This window comes from Corella eumyota, chromosome 3 (assembly GCF_963082875.1).
Source record: "Corella eumyota chromosome 3, kaCorEumy4.1, whole genome shotgun sequence".
NCBI classification, from domain to species: domain Eukaryota; kingdom Metazoa; phylum Chordata; class Ascidiacea; order Phlebobranchia; family Corellidae; genus Corella; species Corella eumyota.
This window is the reverse complement of record NC_137492.1, coordinates 3,474,534-3,497,697: the sequence shown is the minus strand read 5'-3', so window position 1 is coordinate 3,497,697 and position 23,164 is coordinate 3,474,534. Positions and strand designations below refer to the sequence as shown.

Genomic DNA, 23,164 nt, shown 5'->3' with positions numbered 1-23,164 from the left:
AAAGGCGTGAATTTTTGTATTCATCCGCCAGTATAAAAGTATTTTAAATTTGTTATTACCACAGTTTTTCGCTTATTTTTTAATTTAAATGGAAACAAATTAGTTAAGTTAGGGTTTGTTTTATATATTAATAACATTTAATTTAAATTATTGAACGTTGAAGAGCTAATATTATTTTTTTGAGTGAGTGACGTATTTAGCGTAACTGAATCACGAATTATAAGGAACAAACCAACTTAATAGGTTGACGTCATTACATGAATAACCAATAAAATCGCCGTTTAAAAACATAAATATATTACATTAGTTTTATATATATTTTTAACCTCGTTCCTCTTATTTATACAACCATAGTACAAACCTTTTGTTTTCATGTTTGTTATAACTTGGGGGTTAACTTATTCTTGTATTAAATTAAAATGTGCTAAATTAGGTTAAGGTTTAACCTGTGGCGATGCGCAGGGGGTAAGACATTGTACATTACCACATGAGGTCCTAAGTTAGATTCCCACTACACTTAAATTTCATTTTTCTTCAATGGTGAAATAAAAAAATACGAACAAACAACATTTTTTTTTTAATTATATTTTTAAGAACACAACATGGAATAATGAAATACTGCATACAATAATGCCAACAAATCTAAATTGAAGCGATATAATATATTTGTTTTCAATAAACCAACTCATCGCAAAAAAGTATAACCATTGAGTTAGTCAGCTAAAACAACTAGTGTAAAAAACAAGAAAATGCCAACAAAACACAGTTTAAAAATACAAAAAATAGTGATATTAACAAAAAAATTATTGAGCATTTTTAAATGCCCTCGAATAAGGCAAGTGCTTGGAGCATACTTTCATCAGAGATATTTATCTGATTTTCTGCTTCTGGGCGCATACCTAGTTGTATCTTATGAGAATTATTCTTAACACTTTTCCGGTCTTCAACAGGGGCCTCAGATTTAGCTGGGGTTGTAGGAATATCTTGCAAACTCTTCCGTGGAGGTCTGTAAGAACTGTTACGCCTTTTAGCACGGTTGTTGTTAAAGTAAAGGGGTCTTTTAGGGGATTCTTTTAAAGAGGATTTTTTATTGTTTATTAATGTTTCTTTTTCTTTGCTATAAGGGGTACAAATATTTGGTTGATTTTCCGTAATTTTAACACAGTTATTAGTCAGTGACTCTGAAATTAATTTTTTATCTTTTAACTTTTCTTCAGGTAACTGCGGAGCATTTGCATTTTCAGGGTTTAAAGATAATTCCAGCGACAACATAGCATTATTCTCTGTTATTAGGTCTTGAGCCTTTTTCCAAGCTTTTGCAGATATTTTTAACGGCTTGTTACTAGCTGTTGCAAAACCAGAACATTCTGCAGGTTTAAGATCACAGTTATTTGTATTTTTTGGAAGTTTATTAATATTGTTTGCAGCTTGTGAATGCTCATCTAAAGCTGTTGGTTCCGGAGCATTGATTTTTAAAGGCAAGATTATATCTGTTTTTAAATTTGATGATTTATCATTTGTTACAATATCTGGATTAACAGTTTGAGTCATTTCTATATCGATTAAAGCATTATTTTCTGTTATTAAATTTTGTGCCCTTTTCCAGGCCTTTGCAGATATTGTTAATGGTTTATTACTTGCTGTAGAAAATCCATTACGTTTCTTTGGATTATAATTATACTTGTCAATTTGTTTAGAATCTTTAAAATTTTTCTGTTCTGTTGTTTTAGAAGCACTTGTGTCTTTCATTTCAACATTTTGTGAAATTTCAAAAGATATTAAAGCATCATTTTCTGTTATTAAATCCTTTGCTTTTTTCCATGCTTCTGCTGAAATCTTTAATGGTTTGTGACTGGCAGTTTTAAATCCATTGCACTGTTGTGTGGGATGATCTGATTTCATGACTTTTGGAACAAAATTGTTTGTTTTTAATTTGGTTGTTGATAGAGGTGAATTAATTGCACTTGGAGATCTAGTTTGAATTATTGTAGAAGGTTTTTTACTTATATTTTCTTTAAATTTATCAATAATATATTGGTTATTTGTACAACTTTTCTTGCTGTTACTGTTAGTAACAGTATTATCTTCAAAGTTACCCATAGGATTAATATTTTCTTTTAAAGCCGAATTATTTAAATCATCATCTTTTGAACAATTTTTTTGCGAAATCTTTAATTTTTTCTCTGAAAATAATAAGTTTTCTTTAAATCGCATTGGCCTCTTTTTTCGTAGTTTTGATTTTTTTCTTGTTAATATTGGGGATGTGCATTGCTTGTTAATTTTAGAATCATTCAGGTTAAATTCACTGTCCACTAACATTTTTTCGAAGTCCCCTTCTGATATTGATATTTTCTCATTGCTAAAATTAAAAAGAAATATAAATCAACATGTTTATTTTGTATATATATATCTTTATCCTCGATGTGGAAAGATCATATGCACGACCTAAACATAGAGTAACATCAGTTACTCCGACCCAGTCTTAAGTTGCCTTGAGCAGTTTGGGATATTAAAGAGGTTATAATTACCGGGTAGTTATGCTGCTGATTAAGTGCTGGCTCAGCAGGAATTTATACCGTTTATAGCGCCTTACTTAAGGGCGCTACAGCATGAGAGCAGTGGGTATTGAACCGACAACCTCATGGTGGTGTATCAAAAACACCACGGGCAGCGTGGTGTAGTGGTAAGAACACTTGCTACACCACACATGAGGTCGTGGGTTCAATCCCCACTGATCTCATGCTGTAGCACCCTTGAGTAAGGTGCTATAAACGGTGTGAACTCCTGCTGAGCCAGCACTTGATCAGCAGTATAATTATCGGGCAATTATAATCTATAATACCCCAAACTACCACAGGCAACTCGAGACTTGGTCGGAGTAACTGATGTTACCCTATGTTTAAGTCGCGCATTCGACTTTCCCACATCGAGGATAAATATATATATATACCACTACACCATGCTGCCAGTCACATTGTTTTAACCACTACACCATGCTGCCAGTCACATTGTTTGTGCAAACTTCAAAAACGTTTAATTAAGGTTTTAATAAATAAAATATATATATATATTCACCACAATTTCGTGGATAAAAGTTTGCATGGTGAAATTTTAACACTTTCTTTTGCCTCCATTTTATTTGTTGATATCTCATTTAAAACACCATGTTCTGTAATATAAAGAAATTACTTTAAACCCAAGTATATCACAAAAAAAAACAATTTAATAAATCCCTACAAACTAATATGATCAGATAAATCCCCACAAATTTATTTGATTTCAGAATATTTTAACAAAAAAACACGTAAAAACAAACGTTAAATTTATAACATTATCAACAACCAAATTTTACCGTTTATTAATTTTTCGTTTTGTATTACATGTTGTAGAACAGCTTCATCAAATTCTTCATCAAAAATATCTAAAGCCATATTTAAATTAGAATTATCTAACGTGTTTTCTCGCACCTTGATGTCATTTTTAAAATGTTTGTATTGTTTATGTAAGAACATGTTTTTAATTTTCCCGGTTCCCGAAACGAAATATTATTTCTATGAAAATTATAGTTGGAAAAATCTTGCTAAAGTAATGGTTTTTATAATAGATTTATTTTTTTTTAAGTATTGTAAAAACTAATTTAATCAATGTATTCAATTTATTATTTATATAAAAAGTTTAAAACACAATGACCACTAGATGAAATAAACGTTTCCATAGTGATTAATGATGCAAAACAAATTTTATTTTGTATTTAAGTTAGTTTTGCGACATTTTCTAGCCCAACACACTAGATAGACTATACACAATTAAATTAAATGCTTTGATTAAAATATATGCGTTTTTAGTTTGGCTGTATATGTTTATATAAGCAACGTCTGAACGGTCTAGTCTGCTAGTATAAAATTGCTACAAAATAACATTTCTTCCAGTCTTCTGGTCATCTGGTGTTAGACTTATTTTAATGTTTTCCAGTACATGATAATTTTTTTTAGCATTTAATTATTGTAAACCATTAAAAACAAGTAATTATCAGATGAAGAAGTAAATAAATCTTATCAAAATGTCTCATAGGTAAGACATTAGATTTTTGATATTTTTTTTATCCTTGATGTAAATGGATCGATTTTACATTCTAAAAATAAAGTAGCATTTGTCACCCTAACCCAATCTATTTTTTAAGCACTTATAACCAGGCATGGAGGGAGGCAGAAAATGTAATTACTGATTTACTTGTTCGGGAAGTTCCAGAAGAACCTCCCAAGCCTGAAAAAGTGAATTAAAAATTTCGATTCTTTTTTGCGAAATATGTAAAAACTATTAGGCCTAAATAATTTTAAAGTAAAACTCGTATTTTTTATAGGATCGTCTTACTGTGTTCCAAACCTTAGCAGCTCTGTACATAAAATATATTCAAATATTAAGAAAATTGGAAGGATGTTATGACCAGGTAGAAAACTTAAGTTTAAGTTCATTTCTTCATAAAGAAAAAATATTAGTCTGCTATTTAAAAAAAATGGCAGTTTAACAAAGTGCTTATAGCTGGTTAAAACTACCCAATGTATTTCTTATAATGACCTTACCATAGCAATAGAACCAGATTAAAGCAAAATCACTTTGAGACTTTGCTAGAATAATGCAACCTCCTAAATATGTTAACTTTCAAGGTTGTTCATCCACAAAAACGAAGGATTTTGAGACAAGTTTTGGATGGAACAATTGGTCGACTATTGGAAGTTAAGGATGAGATGGTCAACCTTGAATTCTCAGAGTTTCATTATTTTGATGACATTTTATCCGATCTAAAGCTTACACCTGTATGTAATTCACTAATAAGTTTGTAACAAAGTAACTTGTAGTTACATATACTAAAATGTATATGAGGGATAGGAGTTATTGTTTTTTGGTAATCTATTTGTTTGTTATATTCTTTGAGTTACACAGGACTAAAAACAAGTTAACCCCTTAATTGTTTTAGAATGACATTGAAATTCCAATTCCAAAGTACTTTATCCACGAGAGAAAAAAGGTTTTGAAAGATAGAGGACAACTGCTTGGAAAAATCTTGGCTAAAATGGGACCAAGTTCAAAAGATTTGGTAACCATTTATATCGATTTAAAATTTAATAAACTTAAAACATATTTTTCGAATAAGTTCAACATTTGGTATTTTTTAAAGGCTAAGGAGGTTAAAAAGATGTCGTTAGAAGAAGCAGTCCGACTTGTTCAGATTCATGAGAGAGCAAGACAAGGAAGGCTAAGAGCAAAGTTCATGAGAGAGATCAGGCTAGAAGAGGAGAGAGAGAAGATGCTGGCAAAGACTGGAGCTCCTACTCTTGATCCGGATGTGGCTGCAACAAGAATCCAAAAAGTTTGAAAAATATTTTTTTATCTATTAAAAGATGTTTCTATTTATTAACATTTTTTTATCAATTCGATTGCTACCTTTTTTTCTATAATATAGATTTGGAAAGGTTTTCTGCAAAGAAGACTTACCAAAAAAGAGAGAGATGAAGAAATGATATTCATCGGAATGGTAAATTTATTAATAATGATTATTATATTTGTGCCTAAAAAAATTGTTTTAAATAATATTTTATATATTTAGGTGCCACCAGTAGTTAAGGCAAAACGAGTTCCCCCCCAAGTTATTGCAGAAAAGACAGAGGTAAATATTAAGAAAAAAATAAATATTAAAATTATTAGCCTAAATATTTTAAAAATTGCCCTACCTATAAAATTTTAAGGTTGATCGACGTGTAACACAAGAAGAAAATGAAGTAGAATATCAACAAGCACTTGTCACTATAAAAGAGAAACTGAGACAAGTGGAAGGCCCAGATATTAAAGAAACGATGCAGGGTCAAATAAGACAATGGTTTATTGAATGCAGGTAATAACTGTTGTAACTTTTAACTTATTTTGCGATTTAAACTTAACATCAATCACTATATAACTGGTAATATAATGCTGCCTGTAGTTTTTTTTAGAATTTTGGACTAGAGACTTTTAGACTTTTTCAAATTTCTTAATATTTTAGCGCCCAGAAAAAATTTCTAAAATTTTATTTGATTTACAACAGAGACGCAACTGGAAAATTTCCAGATTATCCTGATGAGGAAGATGGGGGATCTTCTCTCTTGTTTAAGGAGAAAACTCCAGAGGAGGTAAAAAAATTGTTAATTCCAAAAAACATTTAACATTTTAAATAATTTTTTTTTAAATTAAGGTTGAAGCTGAAATGAAAACAAAGGAGGAAGAGAAAGGCAAAAAGAAAGGGAAAAAGGGAAAGAAATCTGGGAAAAAGTCGGGCAAAAAGAAGAAGGGTAAAAAAGACAAGAAAGGAAAAAAGGGCAAAAAAGGAGATGGAGATGAAGAAGTAATTAATAATTTAATTAAAATTTTAATAACATTTCTTGAAATCCAAAAAGTTTTAACCATTCTTACAAACAATAAAAAACTTAATAAATTTTAAATTTGTGAAAATTTAATATGGATATTTAAACAATTTTGTACCAATAAAAAATAACATAAATATAAATGAATATATGCTAAAACCATACCCCAAAAAAATGGTAATAGTATAAGTTTTTATATTCACTAAACTTATCTATTTTAGGAAGAGGAACCGGGTTGGAAAATGCAAGAGTCAAAGTTTTTACCGGCAATTTCTGAAGCTCATAACAATTACGATGGTCAGATTTGTTAAATAATAGTAAATTACCATTAAAACTATGTTGTATTGAAATTAATTTTTTTATTTTGTTATGTAGGAGTTTGGAAAAACCGAGATGAGTCAGCAAACTTTCAACAAAAGCATGACTCAGTTTTAATCAAGGAGGACAAGAGAGTTGAGGTTGAATCGGAAATTAGAGTTCAAGTTGATGAGTTAATGAGAGAAGAATTAAGCAACTTAAAAATGGTATAATCAGTTAAAAATATTTAAAAATATTGAAATATTTATTAAATTTAAATTGTTTAAATTTTATTCTGTAGGCTTTGGATCGTGATAAGGGTAAAAAAGGAAAAAAGGGAAAGAAAAGTGGAAAAAAGGTAATAACATAATTTAAATATATTGTACAAAAATTTTTAAACTGAATTTGGATTTAACGATATATATACTAATTATTTAAATTGCAGAAGAAGAAGAAGGGCAAAAAGAGTGGAAAAAAGGGTAAAAAAGGCAAGAAGGATAAAGATCTAACAGCTGATCGAACAATTGAATCACTTTATGAAGAAATGGTTCAACAAGGAGTACTTGTACAACCACCACAAGTTAGTAAAACAATATTTCTGAAAAATTTTAAAACTTTTTTCTGGTATTCCCTTTCTTAGATTGAACATAGCACAAATTGCACACTTTTTATCTTTGTTTTATCTAGGTTTCTTTGAGTCAATACCTAGGAGATTACAGCTACCTTGGAACCACCTTAAGACAAGCTGATATTGAACCTATGCCTTCTTTATCTGACGTAAGACAACTAACAGCACTCTATGGGATTTTATCTTTAGGTAAAACATTATTTCAATGTCAATATAAATTTTAAATTTAATAGGTAAAAAAGGTTTTTTGCAGGCTCACAAAATGTCCATGAAAATATGCCCCAGATCAAATCAATTTTGTTAGCTGGTCCTCGTGGAGTTGGTAAAAAGATGTTGCTGCATGCAATATGTACAGAAACAGGAGCTAATTTGTTTGACCTAAGTGCAGAAAATATTGCTGGAAAGTATCCTGGCAAATCTGGGTTATCAATGCTCATACACATGGTGACAAAGGTAAGTAAATTGTATAAAAACTCTAATTAAAAAGCCATAAATACAAATTTGTATTTGGTACTAATAAATTCTTAAACTTGTATATTATCTTTACATCACTAACTATGTATTATATTGCTATATTATTGTAGTTATCTTTTGCTTGTAGGTTGCCAAGCAATTACAACCTTCAGTTGTTTTTATCGGCGATGCTGAAAAAACATTCGTTAAAAAGGCACCAAAAGGCGACAAGACCGATCCAAAACGCCTTAAAAAAGATTTGCCCAAAGTCTTGAAGGGTTTTAAACCAGAAGACAGGTTAGTCAATACTATTATTGTCAAATATTTTGAATAAACAAAATTTGCGTAAAGGCAATTTTAATGTTATATTACAATGCTTTTTTATCTGAATATTTTTCAAAAATCTTATTTAAAAATATTTGTTAATTATCATCACAGAATTCTTCTGGTTGGAACATCTCGTTCTCCTTTTGATGCTGAGTTAAAACCATTTGTGAAATGTTATGAGAGAATTATTCTAATTCCAAGACCAGATTATGCTTCACGATACAGTAAGAAACTATCTGTTTCAAAATACCATAGCTTTTACCAAAATTTTAATGTATTTTAAATTATATAAATTTATGCTAAGCCGAAAACCTATCAGCAGGTTAGTTATGGTACAAGTTTAAATAAATATTATCCTAACTGCTAAGGTCAACTCGAAAATGAGTCTGGGTAACAAAGGTGATCAATGGACGTTCCCCTTTTTTTTACTAAATCCCCTTTAATTTTTTATTTTTTTTGTGTCTTAGTGTTATGGAAACAACTGATTACAAGTCATGGTGGAATTATTACCAATCACATCGATCTAAGCAGTCTTACTAAGATCACAGATGGTTATACTCAGGGACATATTGTTGAAGCAATCAAGTACATCTTAAATGAAAGAAGAATTACACAGGTTGTTAGATATAATTCATGTAAGAAAACTGAAAGACTAAATTAGTGAAAACAGTATTGCAATACTGATATTATTTATTAAGTTATATCGTTACAGCATTTAAACATCTGCATTATTAAGCTAAATATTTAAATTAAAATGTAATTTTTTTTGAAATATTCTATAGCTTCCTAAAAAGCCATTGACTGCAGTTGAGTTTGTTTCTCCACTGGCAAGAATTGATCCAATTTACAAGGAGGAAGAAGAAGCATTCAAGGTAAAAATTTTGCATGAATAAATTTTATTTTTTTTATGTTTTTTTTTATTTTTTGTTCTAAATTAATTTTTTGCACTTGCATGGTTAGTTTACTTATAATTTTTTGTCTCAAAAGACCTGGTTTGGAAAAACTCCTCTCGGCAAAAAGAGAGCAAAACTGTCACAGGGTGGCGAGGAAGGGGAAGACGGAGGTGGAAAGAAAGGCAAGAAGGGAAAAAAAGGGAAGAAAGGAAAGAAGAAGAAAAAGAAATAAACATAACATTTTTTTGTATATTTTGGAAAGACTTTTTATTTTTTTTAAGTTTACATTTTGTTTTTATTTTTTGCATTGTTTTTTTATGAATTAGGTTAGATTACAATAAAATTATGTTGATAAATGACTTTAAAAAAAGAGATTTATTTTCTTTTTACTTTGTACAAAACACAAAACCAAGCGTTAAACAATTTTTTGTTCAAATAAAATTGTGAAAAATTTCCCAAGGTTTGGTATTTAAAAACTCCTCTTGGAAAAAAGAGAGTCGAGGCAAGTAAACCTCCGGAAGATGCTAAGAGCAAAAAGAAGAAAAAGAAATAGTTATTTAGTGTTTTTTGTTTTATCCAAAATGAAAATTTTGTTTTACATTAAAGATATATTTTTAAACGTTTTAGATAATACAAAATTTTATGGAAAATAGTACATTTTTAAAACTAAAATTTAAAACTGTTAAAATGCTGTTAAAAACAAGTACAAAAATATTAAAATTGAATTCATAAAAAAAAGAAACCTTGAAATTTAAAAAAGAAAATTAAAGTTATACACTAATGGTAAATAGCTAAATGTCTGCATTTTATTGAATTAATTTTATTTAAAGTTTAATCGAACTAATTAACTTGCCTAGTAAATTACATTTGATGTTATTGAAAAGATATTTTAGAAATTCGCGGCAAGAATTTTAACTTTAACACTGTCGGTGAGGCATAAAAAATCGTATGTATGTCATCAATAGATAAACTTGTTCTAGGCAAATGTTATAAAAATCTTTCATTTTCCAATGGAAAAATCTCTTAAATGTTTGTTTCAAAACAAAACGCAATGTTTTAATTAATATTAACAATCTGAATGTTATTTTAAACATTAGTTAGGCAACGAAATTTTTGCCGGTCAATTCTCTACTGAGTTGAATAAAGTTTTAGTTTGTTTACAATTGTTTTATATCCACGTTTACATATTAACCTAGATCCTGCAAAACGTATTATTTGTGCTTTTATATCATTAATATTAATAAAAAAATATTAATTTTAGTGTGTATTATGTTAAAAAAGCAATAAAATATATATAAAATTAATAAATAATTGGTTTTGTGCATATTTTTGGTAGTAAATATTTTTTTCTGTTTATTTTTAAAGAAGACATAATTCATAGAGTACGAGAGGTTTGAGATGTCAAGTGGATTAAGGAAGAGGGTAGGACATAGGGATACTCTTCCTCATCATGTGACCAAAAAGAATCAAGCTATAAAAAGCAAATTCCAATGGCGTTTAATACCGTTTCTATTAACTGGCATAGGTAAAAAATAATTTGTCCTTTATTTTAAAAAAATACATTCATGATAAAATATTTGTCATTTTTTGCATAATATTTTTTTTTAGCTTGTGGTGTTCTCATAATGTCAGCAATTGATAGAAGATGGAAAGCAAGTGAAGTTTATACTCCCTTTTCTGCAATAGAGGAAGAGAACCTAAAGGACATGTCAAGATTCTGGGGGAGCTACAGACCCCAAGTAAAACATCATTTTTTTTAATGTGGTGTTAAATTGTTGTAAGTAAAAAATTCAAACAAAATTACAATTTTTTATTTTAGGTTTACTTGGGAATGAAAACAAGATCATCCCACTCTCTTGTAACAGGGTTGATGTGGTTAAAACAAAATGTCCAATACCAACAAGATCTTCCAATTCGACATTCTTGCGAGCAAGGTTAACAAAATAATTTTGTCAATTTATTATAATAAAAAAACTGACAGTGTAGTGGTCAACACTTGGCCCTCCTACATAAAGTCCTGGTTTCGATCCCCATTGCTCTTATGCTGAAGCGCCCTTAAGTAAAACACTATAAACTGTATGAACTCTCGCTGAGCCAATACTTAATCAGCAGCTTGATTATCGGGCAACTGTAATTTATATTATACCAAACAACCAAAAGCAACTCGAGAATGGGACGGGGTAACAGATGTTACTCAATGGTGTCAAGTTGACCTTGCCACATTGAGAATAAATAAATATAAAAATAATATTAAATTAAACTTTCATCACTTTAAGGCGATGGGTTATTAAGGTATGGGTGGTTAGCCCATGACGGGATTAACTTCGGGATACAGGAGATTGTTGAAAGGGGGTTTGTGCTGAGAACTTCATTTGTTAAACAACAGGGTGGAAAACATGGTGGGGATTGGTCATGGAGAATAAATGGAATCCAAGTAAAAAAAATTTTGTTGATGTGTCGTAAAAAAACTTAAGTTTACCTGAATTTTGTATTAGTTTACTTATTACCGCCATATTTTTTCATGCAAATATGTTTGGAATTTAGAGTGGAAATGATAAAGTAACTTTGTCGTTGTTCTTCTATGCGGCAACTGACAGACAAGGTCGTTTGGTTGAAGAAACTGAAACAACAAAAGATGGAATCAGGTTAACTACAATAAAAGGTGTGATGTATTAATAAAAAAACGTATTTTTATTTGATGTTATGGGATTTTAGTAGTAAGTTTTTAGATACTGTTAAAAAAATGTAGTGCCTCTTTACAAACATAGCAATTTTTGGCTTACTTTGACAATGCAAATAATAATGTTAAAGCATTAAATTATAGGTTAAATAAGTAAAGTATCAGGCAGCATAATATCTTAAATTTTTTTTTTTTTAAAGGGGAAACTGAGGAATTGGGAAAATTCACAATCAAATTTCCCCAAGAAAATTCTGGCAAAAAAACAGTTTATCATTTTGCAAGAACCCGGTCGGCAGGTTTGCATAGAATTAAGGAATCGCTGTTGCCAAAAATGCAGATGAAAAAAGAAGGGAAAAGACCAAACGAAAAGTTTTTGTATTACATTAACAGTAATCCCAATAATAACCAACCCACAACTTCTGATGTTTTATTCCATCAGGTAAAATGTGAAATAAGAAAAATATATTTTAAACACCAAAAAAATATGTATTTATTAAAATTTTTTATATTAAATATATAAAAATATTTGTATAAATTTCGTGGAGTATATTTTGTATATTGGTGTAGTTTTGTACCATTTTCTCAAATTTTTAACCATATTTTAACTAACCTTTTAATTTAAGGTCACTTTGGAATTACCGTTCGAAGTTGAGATGGTGTTTGAAAGCGAAAGTAAATTAAATCGAATTAAAACTTTATCTGGGTCATATTTTACTGATAGACTTACCCAATTACATAGCAACTTTGATAAGCGATTTCAAGCAACGTAAGTATATTGGATGTTCTGATTAAGATTATCATCTTTATGTATATCAAAATTTTTAAAAATGATAAAAGAATAAGTGTTATTATATAGGTCTATTTAAATTTAATAGACTACACCACACAAATCAAGTTAAACTTTTTTAAGATTAGTAGCAATAATAAATTTTGAAATACAAATCTAAACTCACCTTTTTATAAATATATTTTAGATTTCCCCTTAAAGATTACAGTACCGATGAAGTCCAATTCGCTAAATCAGCTTTGAGCAATATGGTTGGTGGTATCGGTCATTTTTATGGACAATCTGCAGTACAATCAGAATACCAAAGTGAACCAGTACCTTACTGGAATGCCCATCTTATTACTGCTGTTCCTTCACGGTCATTTTTTCCACGTGGTTTTCTTTGGGATGAAGGTCAATAAAATATTATCCTAAAAATTATATAAATCATAACATGGGCAATTAATAAACTTTTCTTTGGGTTTATTTTTTTATAAGCTCTGCTTTTCTTTTTAAAGATTCCCTAAAAAAGGATCTTCAATTTAGAATGTAGCCATTAGACTGATTATATTAGCCTTTTTAGTACATAAAGTTAATAGGCTATCTAAATAAAAATGTTTACAATGTTTTTAAATGAAAAAAAACTAATAAAGTGTAAAATGATCTAATGACAAAAAATTCAACTTACATCTTAATTGTTTAGGATTCCATGAATTGCTGATAAGTAAATGGGATCGAGGTTTAAGTGAAGAAATTATAACCAGTTGGCTAAATCTAATTAATATTGAGGGTTGGATTCCAAGGGAACAAATACTTGGGGAGGAGGCTAGAAGTAAAGTAAATAAAATATCGTAAAAGATTCAAAATATAATTCTGTCACCAATATATTCCTGTTTCTGAAATTAAAAGAACATGAAATTATGAGTTACTTATTACAAAGGCATGCAGATATTTTAACTTACATCTTAGGTTAGCTAGAGTAATTTATTATTCTTTTTTGATCCAATTCTGTTCAATAAAGGTTCCTGCAGAGTTTGTTGTTCAAAGAAATAAGAATGCCAACCCTCCCACCTTGTTTCTTGCCATTGAATCGATTATTCAAAACTTTGACAAAGATTCAATCAGCGAAGATGACAAGAAGTTCTTAGTAAAAATCTACCCCCGTCTTAAGGTAGAATTTAATTATATTCTACCTACAACTTTAAAAAAAAACAAACATTGTAATTTAATTTTTACCTTTGATTTTAGGCTTGGTACAATTGGTTTAACACAACACAAACTGGCTCCGTACCATTCTCCTATAGATGGCAGGGCAGAGAAGAGGACTCTGACCGGGAATTGAACCCTAAAACCCTTACCTCTGGGTTAGACGACTACCCACGTGCCTCGCATCCTTCAAAAGATGAAAGACACATTGATCTGAGATGTTGGATGGCCCTTGCATCAGGAACAATGGCAAAGATAGCTCAGGTTTTATATCCAGGTCTGTACAAGTTTTTTCGAAAAATTTATACTAAATTAAACAATATAAAATCTAAAAAGGAATATAAGAATATTTTGATATTAAATTAAAATAAAAAGTACTTTTTTTAACATTTTAAAAGATTTATCTTGTTTTTTTAGATGCAAATGAAGCTGACAAGTATAAAGAAACTCATAAATGGTTGACCGACATAAAATTATTAAAGGAGCTTCATTGGTCAAGTGAGATGGGTCTGTTTTCAGATTACGGAAACCACACAGACCGCGTTTCTTTAACTAGAAAAACTTTTCAACCTTCTCAACCAGGTGAACGACCAATCACAAAAACAATTCGCATGACGCGCAACAAACCTAAGCTACAGTATGTGAACGCTTACGGTTACGTCAGCTTATTTCCTTTTCTTCTTCAAGTTTTGCCTTCAGATTCATCGGAGTTAGGTCAATTACTCCAAGACTTAAGAGGACCCGATTTACTTTGGAGTAAGTTTGGTTTAAGGTCTCTTTCGAAGCGTGATCCTTTTTACATGAAGCGCAACACGGAGCATGATCCACCATATTGGAGGGGCCAAATTTGGATTAACATCAATTTTCTTGCTGTTAGAGCATTGAAGCATTACTCTACTATAGAAGGTCCTAATAGTGAGCTTTCAAAGGAGTTATACATCTCTCTTCGTAAGAATTTAGTTGAAAATATGTTTAAGGAGTATTCAAAATCTGGGTACTTGTGGGAAAATTACAATGACATCACTGGTAAGGGCCAAGGGTCTCATCCATTTACCGGCTGGTCTGCTCTAATTGTTTTAATCATGTCTGAACAATTTTAAATCTTTCTTTTACTTCAAAACAGTGCTAGTCTACTTTTAAACCTTATAATTCATTACTTTTATGACAAAATTATGTTGGTCTCCATTTTAAAAGCATTTGCAATGTGGCAATACAAATTTTGCAATAAAAACTGTTGAAACAGTAAACTATTGACTTCTTTTTTTCTAAATTAAGGTAAGATATTATAAAGGTCACTCATTTTTCTCTGGTTTGCCCTTGATGCAGTTAAAAGAGGATAATCTGGTTAGCCAGCTGATTTTAAGAACTCGTGTGGTTGGTTACCGCTACTAGGCGCCAAGCTCCAAAATTTTCACATGCGCCGTTGTGGCCCGAAGGACGACACGGTCGTTCAATTTTAATTAGGACTCAGGGTAATAATTGGCTGCTTTTGCAGCCTGCAATAAACCAGTAACTTTGGCAACGACATAGGCTTAGCGTTTTTTTGTTATGACCGTAATTGGAGTGCAAATTTTTACTAATATTCAAAAAAGTAAGTTTTAAATAGCTTAATTTACAGTTTATAAGCTGTTTAATGTAACGTAAAATTATAGTTTATTATTAAAAAATAGAATTACATATTTTGCAAAATTAAGAAATATTAACCTTTTTATAGATTTAAACAATCGACGATGCAGAGTATTGGTCGTTTGGGATTAACCAAAACATTTCAACAAGGGATTCAATGTAGACAAAACCCGTTTACCAACACACGTTTTAAATGTTGCAAAAACACACCAAAACGAAATTTTTCAAACAAGCAAAGCCCATCAATATGGGAAAAGATTTCAACACGAGTAAACAATTTATTTTCAAAGCGATTTCGGCAATCGGAAAGAATTTATAACTTCTTGTACCAGAGATTATTTTTTAGCAAACCGAAACAAAAATGGATTTCTTATTTTTTCAATTACAAACCACAGAAAAAACCTTTTTATCTTATCGGTGGTGCTGCCTGTTCTTTTTCATGGGAGGAGAGTGCTATAACAGATAATGATATAGAAGAGTATGTAGTATAAATATATTTTTTAAAAACAACTGAAAATAAAAATAATATTTCTAATATTTGTAAATAAGTTTTTACCACATATTGTAAGAACCCAATTTGTTTAAAACTCACAAGCTCTGACGATAAGAATCTGTTTTACATTTAAATATGCCTTAATTTATTTACTGTTATGTAGGCATATAAACGAATTAAGGATGGTAAAATCTGCTCAACCCATGCATGATGTTACAGCAAGTCAACTAATTGACAATACCGGTAATGCATTGTAATATGGTTATTAGTGCTATAATAGTTGTGATGCTTTATAAATATGACACTATTCAACTTTGTGTTTACAGAAAGCCACTTGCCTGATAACTGGGAGAACGTATTGAATGAACCCAATATTAAGATTTGGAAGTTGCCATACAAAGATACAGAATTTATGCAATATAAAGGTGCACTTAATTAACTGTATACCCATATAAAGCTTACAGATATTTTGTATGTTAATATGGGAATGACAAAGGATGTTTTTTTGTAAAGTTTTTGGAAGATTCCATGATGTTTCTGCTCGCCAGTTTTTTGCAGTTCAAGCTGATCATGAATATCGAAGAAAATGGGACGATCTTGCTTTAGACATCGATATTGTTGATGAAAATAAAAAAACTGGGGAACAAATACTTCGTTGGATTACTTACTTTCCAGTAAGAAACAACTTTAAAATAATGTTTTCAAATTTAACAATATTTTTAAAACTATTTTGTATATATATCAAACATGATTTTGTTGCATTACTTATGTATTAATTTTTTTTTTTAAATTAAAATAATTTTTTTTGTAGTTTCCTTTCAATTCAAGGGAGTATGTTTACATCAGACGGGCAAAGGTAATTATTTTAAATATATTCATCTTCTTTGTAAATTCTGCCGTTTCGTCGAATGTACTTTGATTTGTACTTGATTCGATTCTTAGCGGCTTTCATCTCCATGGCACATGTGCATTTGTTGTTACGGCATTTTCTTTTACGTTTGTTCTATTTAAACAGATTTGTAAAGGGTTAAATTGGCATATTTGGCTAGATGATATTTGTATTTTGGTTAAATTTAATTTTAAAAACAATTTTTTACCTTTCTTGCTGAACGCCTTCGCTTTTTTGCCTTTTTCGGCTTGTACCTTCTCTTTCTGTTTAAAAATAACATAGTCACATAAATTTAGATTTCTAATACAGTTACCAAGTGGTTTGTGTATAAATGGGTCTTACCTTTTTCTTCTAGAGCGTCTAACCTTGGTGACCGTTTTCTTTTTCACGATCCTGTAAATCGTTTTTTATTAAGACGGAATGTATTAATTAATATTAACAACTTAACTATGGTGCTTAGATTAGACATAAGACACTTTACCTTGCTCCAATAAAGTAATACATTCCCCTGTCATATCTAAGGATTTTCATATCAACCATCCATTTTAAAACATAAGCCAAAAGTTCGTCATTTTTAATTCGGTAACGAATTTGTATGTACCTAAAATCATGTTAAAATTGTTCATTTAAATTTCTGTGTTTATGGTTAGTATATTTTAATTGTAGTTGTTACTGCAGTATTATTTATAAACAAGTTTTTCCACTTTCACACATTTAAAAGGAAGTAATTCATGTTATTGTGTTGACAGGAACTCAAAAACGTGTCAACCTATCAGTTTCCAGTTTGCTATGTAAATATATTGTAATAAAATGATAGTTTATTTACTTTGAAATAGCCTGTTGTCCTGTAATGTGAAAAGGCTTCAGATCACGAATTGCTGTTTTCACCATTGCAATAAATGTTGGCACTCGACCGCTTGGCACTGGTGCACCTGGAAACTTAGTTAAATCTTCACTGTTCTTTGACGAACTAGCAGTAGTTGATTCTTTTGCCCATTTCTGGTATTTTCGTTGTTTTCTCGTTGATTTTCCTGTGCCTGTCTCTAGGTTATCCCAACACCATTTTTCCCCTGCTGAAGGAATTGGAGCGATGTTGGAGGTCTCCTTTTTCATGCTCGAGCATGTGCTGGAGGACTTATTGGATTGTTGTGAGCGTTTTCGTTTTAGCTTCTTTATCACTTCAACAGACAGCAACTTCCATTTCTTGGGAGGTCGTTTTCCTTTTTGAGATGCTGGCTTCTTGATCGGCCTCTTTTTGTTCTTCTTGGTTGAACTTGGCTTCTTTTTTATCTTAGGTTTGGTATTAGTAGGACCAGCACTTGGAAACATCACCAAGCCAGAGGGTTGTGGGCCAGCACTTGCCAGTGGTGTGCTTCTAATAGCGTTGCTGCAAATACATGGATTCCACAATTTTAGGATACTTTCCGCTCTGTGTACCTTCATTTTGTTGGAATTTGTTGTCAGTATTTCTAAAAAGCGGCTACAGCAGGAGCAAGTATTATCTTTGGATGGCCCAGCAGAATTGCCGAATGTTAACTCACTAGCCTTTGATTTTTTATTCAAAACATATTTTAATAGAGATTTGCTTCGTTTGGTGGGCCGCACATACGTCATTTTCTTTATTCGCTTTGCCTTTTTTTTCTTTTTATATTTTCTGGGTTTCAGACGTGGGGGTCTTTTGACTTTTTTCGCACGATCAACTAGAAATTTCACTTTTCGATCCAAACTTGTATCACTATAGGTTTCAGAAGGTGCTTTATACAAATTTTTTTTGCATTCATTAGAGCTCGATGAAGGCATAATGTTTCCATTAGAAGTACAAGGCGATGAAGTTTTGTTTTCATTTTTTAGCAACAAGTTTAGTCCACTATGGCTACTTGTGCAAGTTTTGGCTTGCTGTTGCTTTTGTTTATTAATACATTGCTGACAGCTGCACCTTTCCTTAGCTGTATGTAGTGAGCCCTTTTTAGCTATCTTTTCCATCATGTTATCGGCCAATAGGGAGCCGAAAATGCTCTCATGGGATAAGTTACCCCTCATTTTTTTAGTGTATGCAATCCCAGATCTTGTTTTGCCAGGTTGGCGAAGAAAATTGCTCACAAAAAACTCTTCATGTTTGTTTTTTCGTCGCCTCGTCTTGGTTTGCTTTTTCGTCTTTCTCTTGCTGGCGTTTTTGGTTTTTGATTTGTAACGCTTCATCTTGTTTCTGGGTTGTAAAAACTAGTAAAAAACAATTACTAGCTTCAGCGAAATTTTTTATTAATTCTTTTTAATTTATAAAATTCAGGGTCCATTATGTTTACTATGATGTCATAATTAAACTTGTTAGTTAATAAAAACAAAGATATTTGCTTAAACTTTTTATTTTGTTTTTCAGATCTTTAAAAAAGATAATATTTTGGCAATCATGGCTAGGTAAGATCTAAAATTTATTGTCAACTCAAATAATAAAATGATTTTGTACCATTTTAAATAAAAATTATAATTGTTAAACTAGCTTATTGCTCTTACTTTTTGGTGTAAAATATATTTTTTGTGTAGTTTTTTTTGAATTTAAAAGTAATTTATGATGTCATAAGGCAAAATGTTTAATTCATAAACATGTAAACAGACTTTTTACCTCACATTTTTGCACATAAAAAAATTTAATTAATATTTTTCCTAACATATTTTACTAAAATTATATATATTTTTGATTTTTAATAGGTCTGTTGACCACCCAAAATGCAAAACAAAGAAAGGAAATGTAAGAGTACCTCTGTATATTTCTGACATGATTATTGTTCCACACAAGAGCATAGATGAACCTGGTTTGGATTATCTTTTAACTTATTGCGACGACCCTCAGACTTCCTTACCCTCCACTCTTTCAACCTGGATAATATATAAAGGTAAAAATTAAAAAAAAAATTTTAAAAGTTTTTTTTTAATTTATATATAGCTTATACATGATAATTTACCTGGAATATAAAATTCTGAAATCCATTTTTAGGTATCCCAAATTATGTTGAGCAATTACATCAGGCATCTTTAAATATTAATAAAAACCGCAGTGTTGAAGTGACAAGAATGATCGAAAAATATGAATACGAAATAAAAAATTTTGAGTCGTCTCAGACCATTGGTAGACTATGAAAATGCAAATTTACTGTTTTTTTTCAAAGCTTTTTATAAATTAAAATAATAAAATTTTAATTAGCAAACAAGATTTATTACATTTTTTTTTTGTAAACACTTTAAATTTAACAGATTAAAACTAAAACTCAGTCAAATGTGAATTTATTACAATTGAAAAGTTTAACAGAAAATTGTAATTCAATTTGAGGCAATTTACAAGTTATAGTGAACAATAAGATAAAGTGAACAATAAGACGTAAAAAAACTTATTTAAAATTTATTTCTTTAAGTTCTTAAGTCCTAGAAAAGATTGCCTTACTATCGAACAACATTATTTATTTAAATTATAAATATATTCGTAAACTTTGCTGTAAAATCATATTTTTCGAAAAAATTTTGTGTGATTTTTTTCTTGCCAAATTTACTTATAGAAAAATCTTTGTTAAAAATTTGTGGGATTGTTAAAATTTTTTTTCGAAATAAAATTGTGTTATGCAACGTTTCTCATTTATTTTAATAAAATTAAAAAAAGTCTAATAAATTTAGAAAGCAACTTAATATCTTGTGTAATAAATAGGCAAAACAAAAAATATATATATTTTCGATTTATAGTTCCCAAAAAAACTGCCATTTGTGGTACAATGTAAATTATCACAGACCAGTATTAGTTGCAAGTTATGACCATATTTAACCAACTAAATTGTAGCCTGTGGGTCTAGTAAAAACAATGTAGTCGAAAAAGCAATTTAACAAAACAAATACAAAATTTAAGAATTAATCTTAATGCTACTTAGGTATCATCTTTGTTAGTTTTATTATTTTTAACCAATTCCGTAAATGTTTGAGCCTTGGCGTCAAACTTTATAATATTTGGGTCAATCGCAAGATGTTGAATTATTTGGGATATAGTGGTAGGGGGCTCTTTCGGGGCATATTTTAAAAGTTCTTTAACTGCAGTCTGACTAGCCTTTCTCCATTTTAATATAAGTCCATTAAGAGTTTTTAAGTTGTCCTACAAAATACAAGGAAACAAATATATAAATACTTTCCCCTTTTTTGTACAAAAGTATTAAATGTATAGGTTTGTTAATTTTTGTGATAATATTTGTGGGTGAAAGGCCTTTTATAGTCAACCTTTTCCCTTCAATTTTACAGTTATATGATTAAAAATTACCTTTTGTTGATGTGTCTTTACTAATTTTAATTTGCGTAATACCTCCTTATTTTTGGACATAATTTCCTTTAATTCTGTTACATTTGTTATATCTTTAACCGATAAAGATTTATCTGTTTCTAAATCAATTGTAGATGCATTACTAACTGTTATATCATTTGTTTCTTGGTCTGATTTAGGTATGTCAGTTTGTATTGTGTTTAGGTCTTTTTCAACTTCGTTTAAGGGTTGTACTCCCTCTTCTGCTTCTAACATCCAAGAATAATCAACATCATCATCAATCTCAGTTGACATTTTATTTCAAACTTAATTTTACAAAATGCTAAAAACAATAAATCGATACAGTTGAGTTACATTATTGATCATATGTATTTTAACAATTTCTTAAAATTTAAAGGGCTTCTAATTAAAAATTAAAACATTTATTCTTTAACATACATCAGCTAGCCTTGATAGAACTGTAGTTTACCTAATACACAAAATCTAAATGATTGACGCAACTACAAAAAGTGAAAAGGGGTTTATAAAATTGTTTACACAACTATACAATTTTAATAACTGGGGTATCTTTATACAAATTACAAATTCAAGTAATTAAAATTTTCTTAGCACTACACATAATGTGATTGCATGAAGTTGTTAATTTATCCATGATAAATCACTTTCTGTAAAATTGTAAACATCGCAAAATTCCAAAGATAAAAATGTTTATCGAGATTCAGTGGAACTGCTGCGAGATCGTCTCCTTCTTCGATCACGAACTGGTGATCTTCGTCTTTGTGGTGACCTTTGCATAATCCGTGGTCGCCGAGGAGGAGATCTTCTCCAAGCTGGAGGTTGTTGCCGAAACCACCTTCCTCTTCCACCTCTTGAAGGAGAGAACTGGCGCTGTGGCATGACTCTTCTGCGTACAGGAAACACAAATTGTACTGTGATAACCTGACCATCTAGTTGTGCCCCATCCATGTATTTCATTGACTTTTCAGCTTCCGCGTGATCTTCATACTCCACATAAGCCAAACATCTTGGATATCCACTTCTTTCAGTGGGCAACTCCACACTTTTGATTGTGCCATAATACTCGAATATTTCTGTGATATGATCTTTGTTAATGTTTTTGGTTAAATTTCCAATGTGAATTTTTGTTGGTTTTGGAGTCGGACTTCGTTTTTCTCTTCGGATCTGACCTCTTCTGGGTGATCTTGATCTTCTCGGAGGACCGTCTCCAGTGGATTGACGTCTTCCTCGAGGAGAAGGACTTGGTTTCCTCTCTTGTGCTCCTCCATGTCCTCTTGCTCTTGGAGGAGACGCAGATGAACTTGAATCACTGCTTGAAGATGATGAGCTGTCTCCCGATGATGAACTCCCAGAAGAACTGTCGCTGCTACTGTCTGAAGAGGATTCCTGACTCTTCCTCTGTCTCATTCGACCTCTTGCATTCTTTTTGGTTTCCCCTTCACCTTTTTCAACACTTACAGCCATGATACTTTACCTATAATTTTGAAAGAATAATATATTTAATAACTAAATAACTTATGCATAAATTTTTTGCTTAACATTTTTTCAAAACATTGTGCAAAAGAACGCATCAGACAATGGTAAAATGACAGTAAACAAAACTAAGTACACACTCTGACACGGTAGAATAGTACGTTTTAAAAATCAGGCATGGTTAATGGTTAGACTGTCAGATGGAGATGGTCAATCAGGCATTACTGGCAACGACAATCTGTCAATTAGAGTAGCAGTAAGTTGTAAGTCGTCTGCTCGTAACTTTAAACTTTTTCAGTCTGCCAGTATTTGGCGTATTAATTAGAACATTAATATTAAAATTAGTTTACTTTTTTTACGTTTATGATTTATTTACCTTGGTTGTTGTTATTCTAAACCAGGAACTTTAAAACCGGCGTTTTAAAAATATTTTATTTGTGGCGGCGTGCTTTTCTAAAATGTTGTCATCATACACCATAGAAATAATATAATATATTCTTTTTTAATTTTTGAGAGCAATTATTATTATATTATAAAAAACTTATTATAAAAAACATAATAATAAACATTTATTGCGATTGAAAAACAGTACGTAGGTAAAATAATTTTAAATAGATTTTTATTTGTTAACATTTGATGCCAATAAACTTTCAAATAAATAAATAAATGTAAACAGGAAAAACAAATTCAATCCCTTACAAATTCAGGTGTAAACAAGTAAATAAAACA

At 30.4% G+C, this 23,164-nt stretch overlaps 7 protein-coding genes across 7 annotated transcripts; 3 read left to right on the top strand and 4 right to left on the bottom strand.

Moving 5' to 3' along the window:
• Positions 1-816: 816 nt before the first annotated feature.
• Positions 817-3,431, bottom strand: LOC145745124 (uncharacterized). Its single transcript, XM_082563119.1, has 3 exons — positions 3,353-3,431; positions 3,076-3,169; positions 817-2,359 (listed from the first exon to the last, which is right to left on the bottom strand). Exons 1-3 carry the CDS (start codon positions 3,429-3,431, stop codon positions 817-819), a joined length of 1,716 nt encoding a protein of 571 aa, XP_082419245.1.
• A 363-nt stretch (positions 3,432-3,794) lies between these two features.
• Positions 3,795-9,367, top strand: LOC145746416 (dynein regulatory complex subunit 11-like). Its single transcript, XM_082564700.1, has 22 exons — positions 3,795-4,071; positions 4,181-4,271; positions 4,361-4,447; positions 4,665-4,814; positions 4,976-5,095; positions 5,177-5,368; positions 5,462-5,533; positions 5,606-5,665; positions 5,745-5,890; positions 6,080-6,164; positions 6,227-6,376; positions 6,617-6,692; positions 6,771-6,919; positions 6,994-7,050; positions 7,138-7,272; positions 7,380-7,509; positions 7,574-7,773; positions 7,922-8,070; positions 8,212-8,324; positions 8,568-8,716; positions 8,883-8,972; positions 9,088-9,367. Exons 1-22 carry the CDS (start codon positions 4,061-4,063, stop codon positions 9,223-9,225), a joined length of 2,550 nt encoding a protein of 849 aa, XP_082420826.1. The 5' UTR covers positions 3,795-4,060; the 3' UTR covers positions 9,226-9,367.
• Positions 9,368-10,171: 804 nt separating this feature from the next.
• On the top strand, positions 10,172-14,886 carry LOC145744861 (mannosyl-oligosaccharide glucosidase-like). The gene is made up of 12 exons (XM_082562821.1): positions 10,172-10,518; positions 10,602-10,732; positions 10,813-10,927; positions 11,270-11,427; positions 11,538-11,655; positions 11,874-12,112; positions 12,297-12,439; positions 12,648-12,853; positions 13,143-13,276; positions 13,461-13,610; positions 13,688-13,922; positions 14,063-14,886. Exons 1-12 carry the CDS (start codon positions 10,392-10,394, stop codon positions 14,743-14,745), a joined length of 2,439 nt encoding a protein of 812 aa, XP_082418947.1. The 5' UTR covers positions 10,172-10,391; the 3' UTR covers positions 14,746-14,886.
• A 156-nt stretch (positions 14,887-15,042) lies between these two features.
• Positions 15,043-20,275, top strand: LOC145746366 (stAR-related lipid transfer protein 7, mitochondrial-like). Its single transcript, XM_082564636.1, has 9 exons — positions 15,043-15,236; positions 15,360-15,749; positions 15,928-16,007; positions 16,091-16,189; positions 16,278-16,438; positions 16,576-16,620; positions 19,031-19,068; positions 19,360-19,544; positions 19,646-20,275. The coding sequence occupies exons 2-9, from the start codon at positions 15,376-15,378 to the stop codon at positions 19,786-19,788; spliced, it is 1,125 nt and encodes a 374-aa protein (XP_082420762.1). The 5' UTR covers positions 15,043-15,236; positions 15,360-15,375; the 3' UTR covers positions 19,789-20,275.
• LOC145744879 (uncharacterized) lies at positions 16,601-18,852 on the bottom strand. The gene is made up of 5 exons (XM_082562845.1): positions 17,480-18,852; positions 17,135-17,254; positions 16,996-17,046; positions 16,862-16,916; positions 16,601-16,767 (listed from the first exon to the last, which is right to left on the bottom strand). The coding sequence occupies exons 1-5, from the start codon at positions 18,850-18,852 to the stop codon at positions 16,630-16,632; spliced, it is 1,737 nt and encodes a 578-aa protein (XP_082418971.1). The 3' UTR covers positions 16,601-16,629.
• Positions 20,019-21,267, bottom strand: LOC145746369 (uncharacterized). Its single transcript, XM_082564639.1, has 2 exons — positions 20,945-21,267; positions 20,019-20,782 (listed from the first exon to the last, which is right to left on the bottom strand). The coding sequence occupies exons 1-2, from the start codon at positions 21,236-21,238 to the stop codon at positions 20,561-20,563; spliced, it is 516 nt and encodes a 171-aa protein (XP_082420765.1). The 5' UTR covers positions 21,239-21,267; the 3' UTR covers positions 20,019-20,560.
• Positions 21,267-22,895, bottom strand: LOC145746368 (uncharacterized). The gene is made up of 2 exons (XM_082564638.1): positions 22,812-22,895; positions 21,267-22,436 (listed from the first exon to the last, which is right to left on the bottom strand). The coding sequence occupies exon 2, from the start codon at positions 22,424-22,426 to the stop codon at positions 21,653-21,655; it is 774 nt and encodes a 257-aa protein (XP_082420764.1). The 5' UTR covers positions 22,427-22,436; positions 22,812-22,895; the 3' UTR covers positions 21,267-21,652.
• Positions 22,896-23,164: the final 269 nt, after the last annotated feature.

Bases quoted from the DNA above. Each gene is read 5' to 3' on its own strand.
- LOC145746368 (XM_082564638.1), bottom strand. From the start codon at position 22,426: ATGGCTGTAAGTGTTGAAAAAGGTGAAGGGGAAACCAAAAAGAATGCA.
- LOC145744879 (XM_082562845.1), bottom strand. From the start codon at position 18,852: ATGAAGCGTTACAAATCAAAAACCAAAAACGCCAGCAAGAGAAAGACG. The intron at 17,255-17,479 runs GTAAATAAACTA...ACATGATTTTAG, and splicing joins GGACAACAGGCTATTTCAAA to GTACATACAAATTCGTTACC. The intron at 17,047-17,134 runs GTAAAGTGTCTT...AACGATTTACAG, and splicing joins TATTACTTTATTGGAGCAAG to GATCGTGAAAAAGAAAACGG.
- LOC145744861 (XM_082562821.1), top strand. From the start codon at position 10,392: ATGTCAAGTGGATTAAGGAAGAGGGTAGGACATAGGGATACTCTTCCT. The intron at 10,733-10,812 runs GTAAAACATCAT...TTTTTATTTTAG, and splicing joins GGGGGAGCTACAGACCCCAA to GTTTACTTGGGAATGAAAAC. The intron at 12,440-12,647 runs GTAAGTATATTG...AATATATTTTAG, and splicing joins GATAAGCGATTTCAAGCAAC to ATTTCCCCTTAAAGATTACA.
- LOC145746416 (XM_082564700.1), top strand. The intron at 5,891-6,079 runs GTAATAACTGTT...GATTTACAACAG, and splicing joins CAATGGTTTATTGAATGCAG to AGACGCAACTGGAAAATTTC. The intron at 6,377-6,616 runs GTAATTAATAAT...TATCTATTTTAG, and splicing joins AAGGAGATGGAGATGAAGAA to GAAGAGGAACCGGGTTGGAA.
- LOC145746366 (XM_082564636.1), top strand. From the start codon at position 15,376: ATGCAGAGTATTGGTCGTTTGGGATTAACCAAAACATTTCAACAAGGG. The intron at 16,190-16,277 runs GTGCACTTAATT...TTTTTTGTAAAG, and splicing joins AGAATTTATGCAATATAAAG to TTTTTGGAAGATTCCATGAT. The intron at 16,621-19,030 runs GTAATTATTTTA...TTTGTTTTTCAG, and splicing joins TTTACATCAGACGGGCAAAG to ATCTTTAAAAAAGATAATAT.
- LOC145746369 (XM_082564639.1), bottom strand. From the start codon at position 21,238: ATGTCAACTGAGATTGATGATGATGTTGATTATTCTTGGATGTTAGAA. The intron at 20,783-20,944 runs GTAATTTTTAAT...TGTATTTTGTAG, and splicing joins TAAAGACACATCAACAAAAG to GACAACTTAAAAACTCTTAA.
- LOC145745124 (XM_082563119.1), bottom strand. From the start codon at position 3,431: ATGGCTTTAGATATTTTTGATGAAGAATTTGATGAAGCTGTTCTACAA. The intron at 3,170-3,352 runs GTAAAATTTGGT...TTTATATTACAG, and splicing joins AAACGAAAAATTAATAAACG to AACATGGTGTTTTAAATGAG. The intron at 2,360-3,075 runs GTGAATATATAT...TTTTAATTTTAG, and splicing joins CTTTTATCCACGAAATTGTG to CAATGAGAAAATATCAATAT.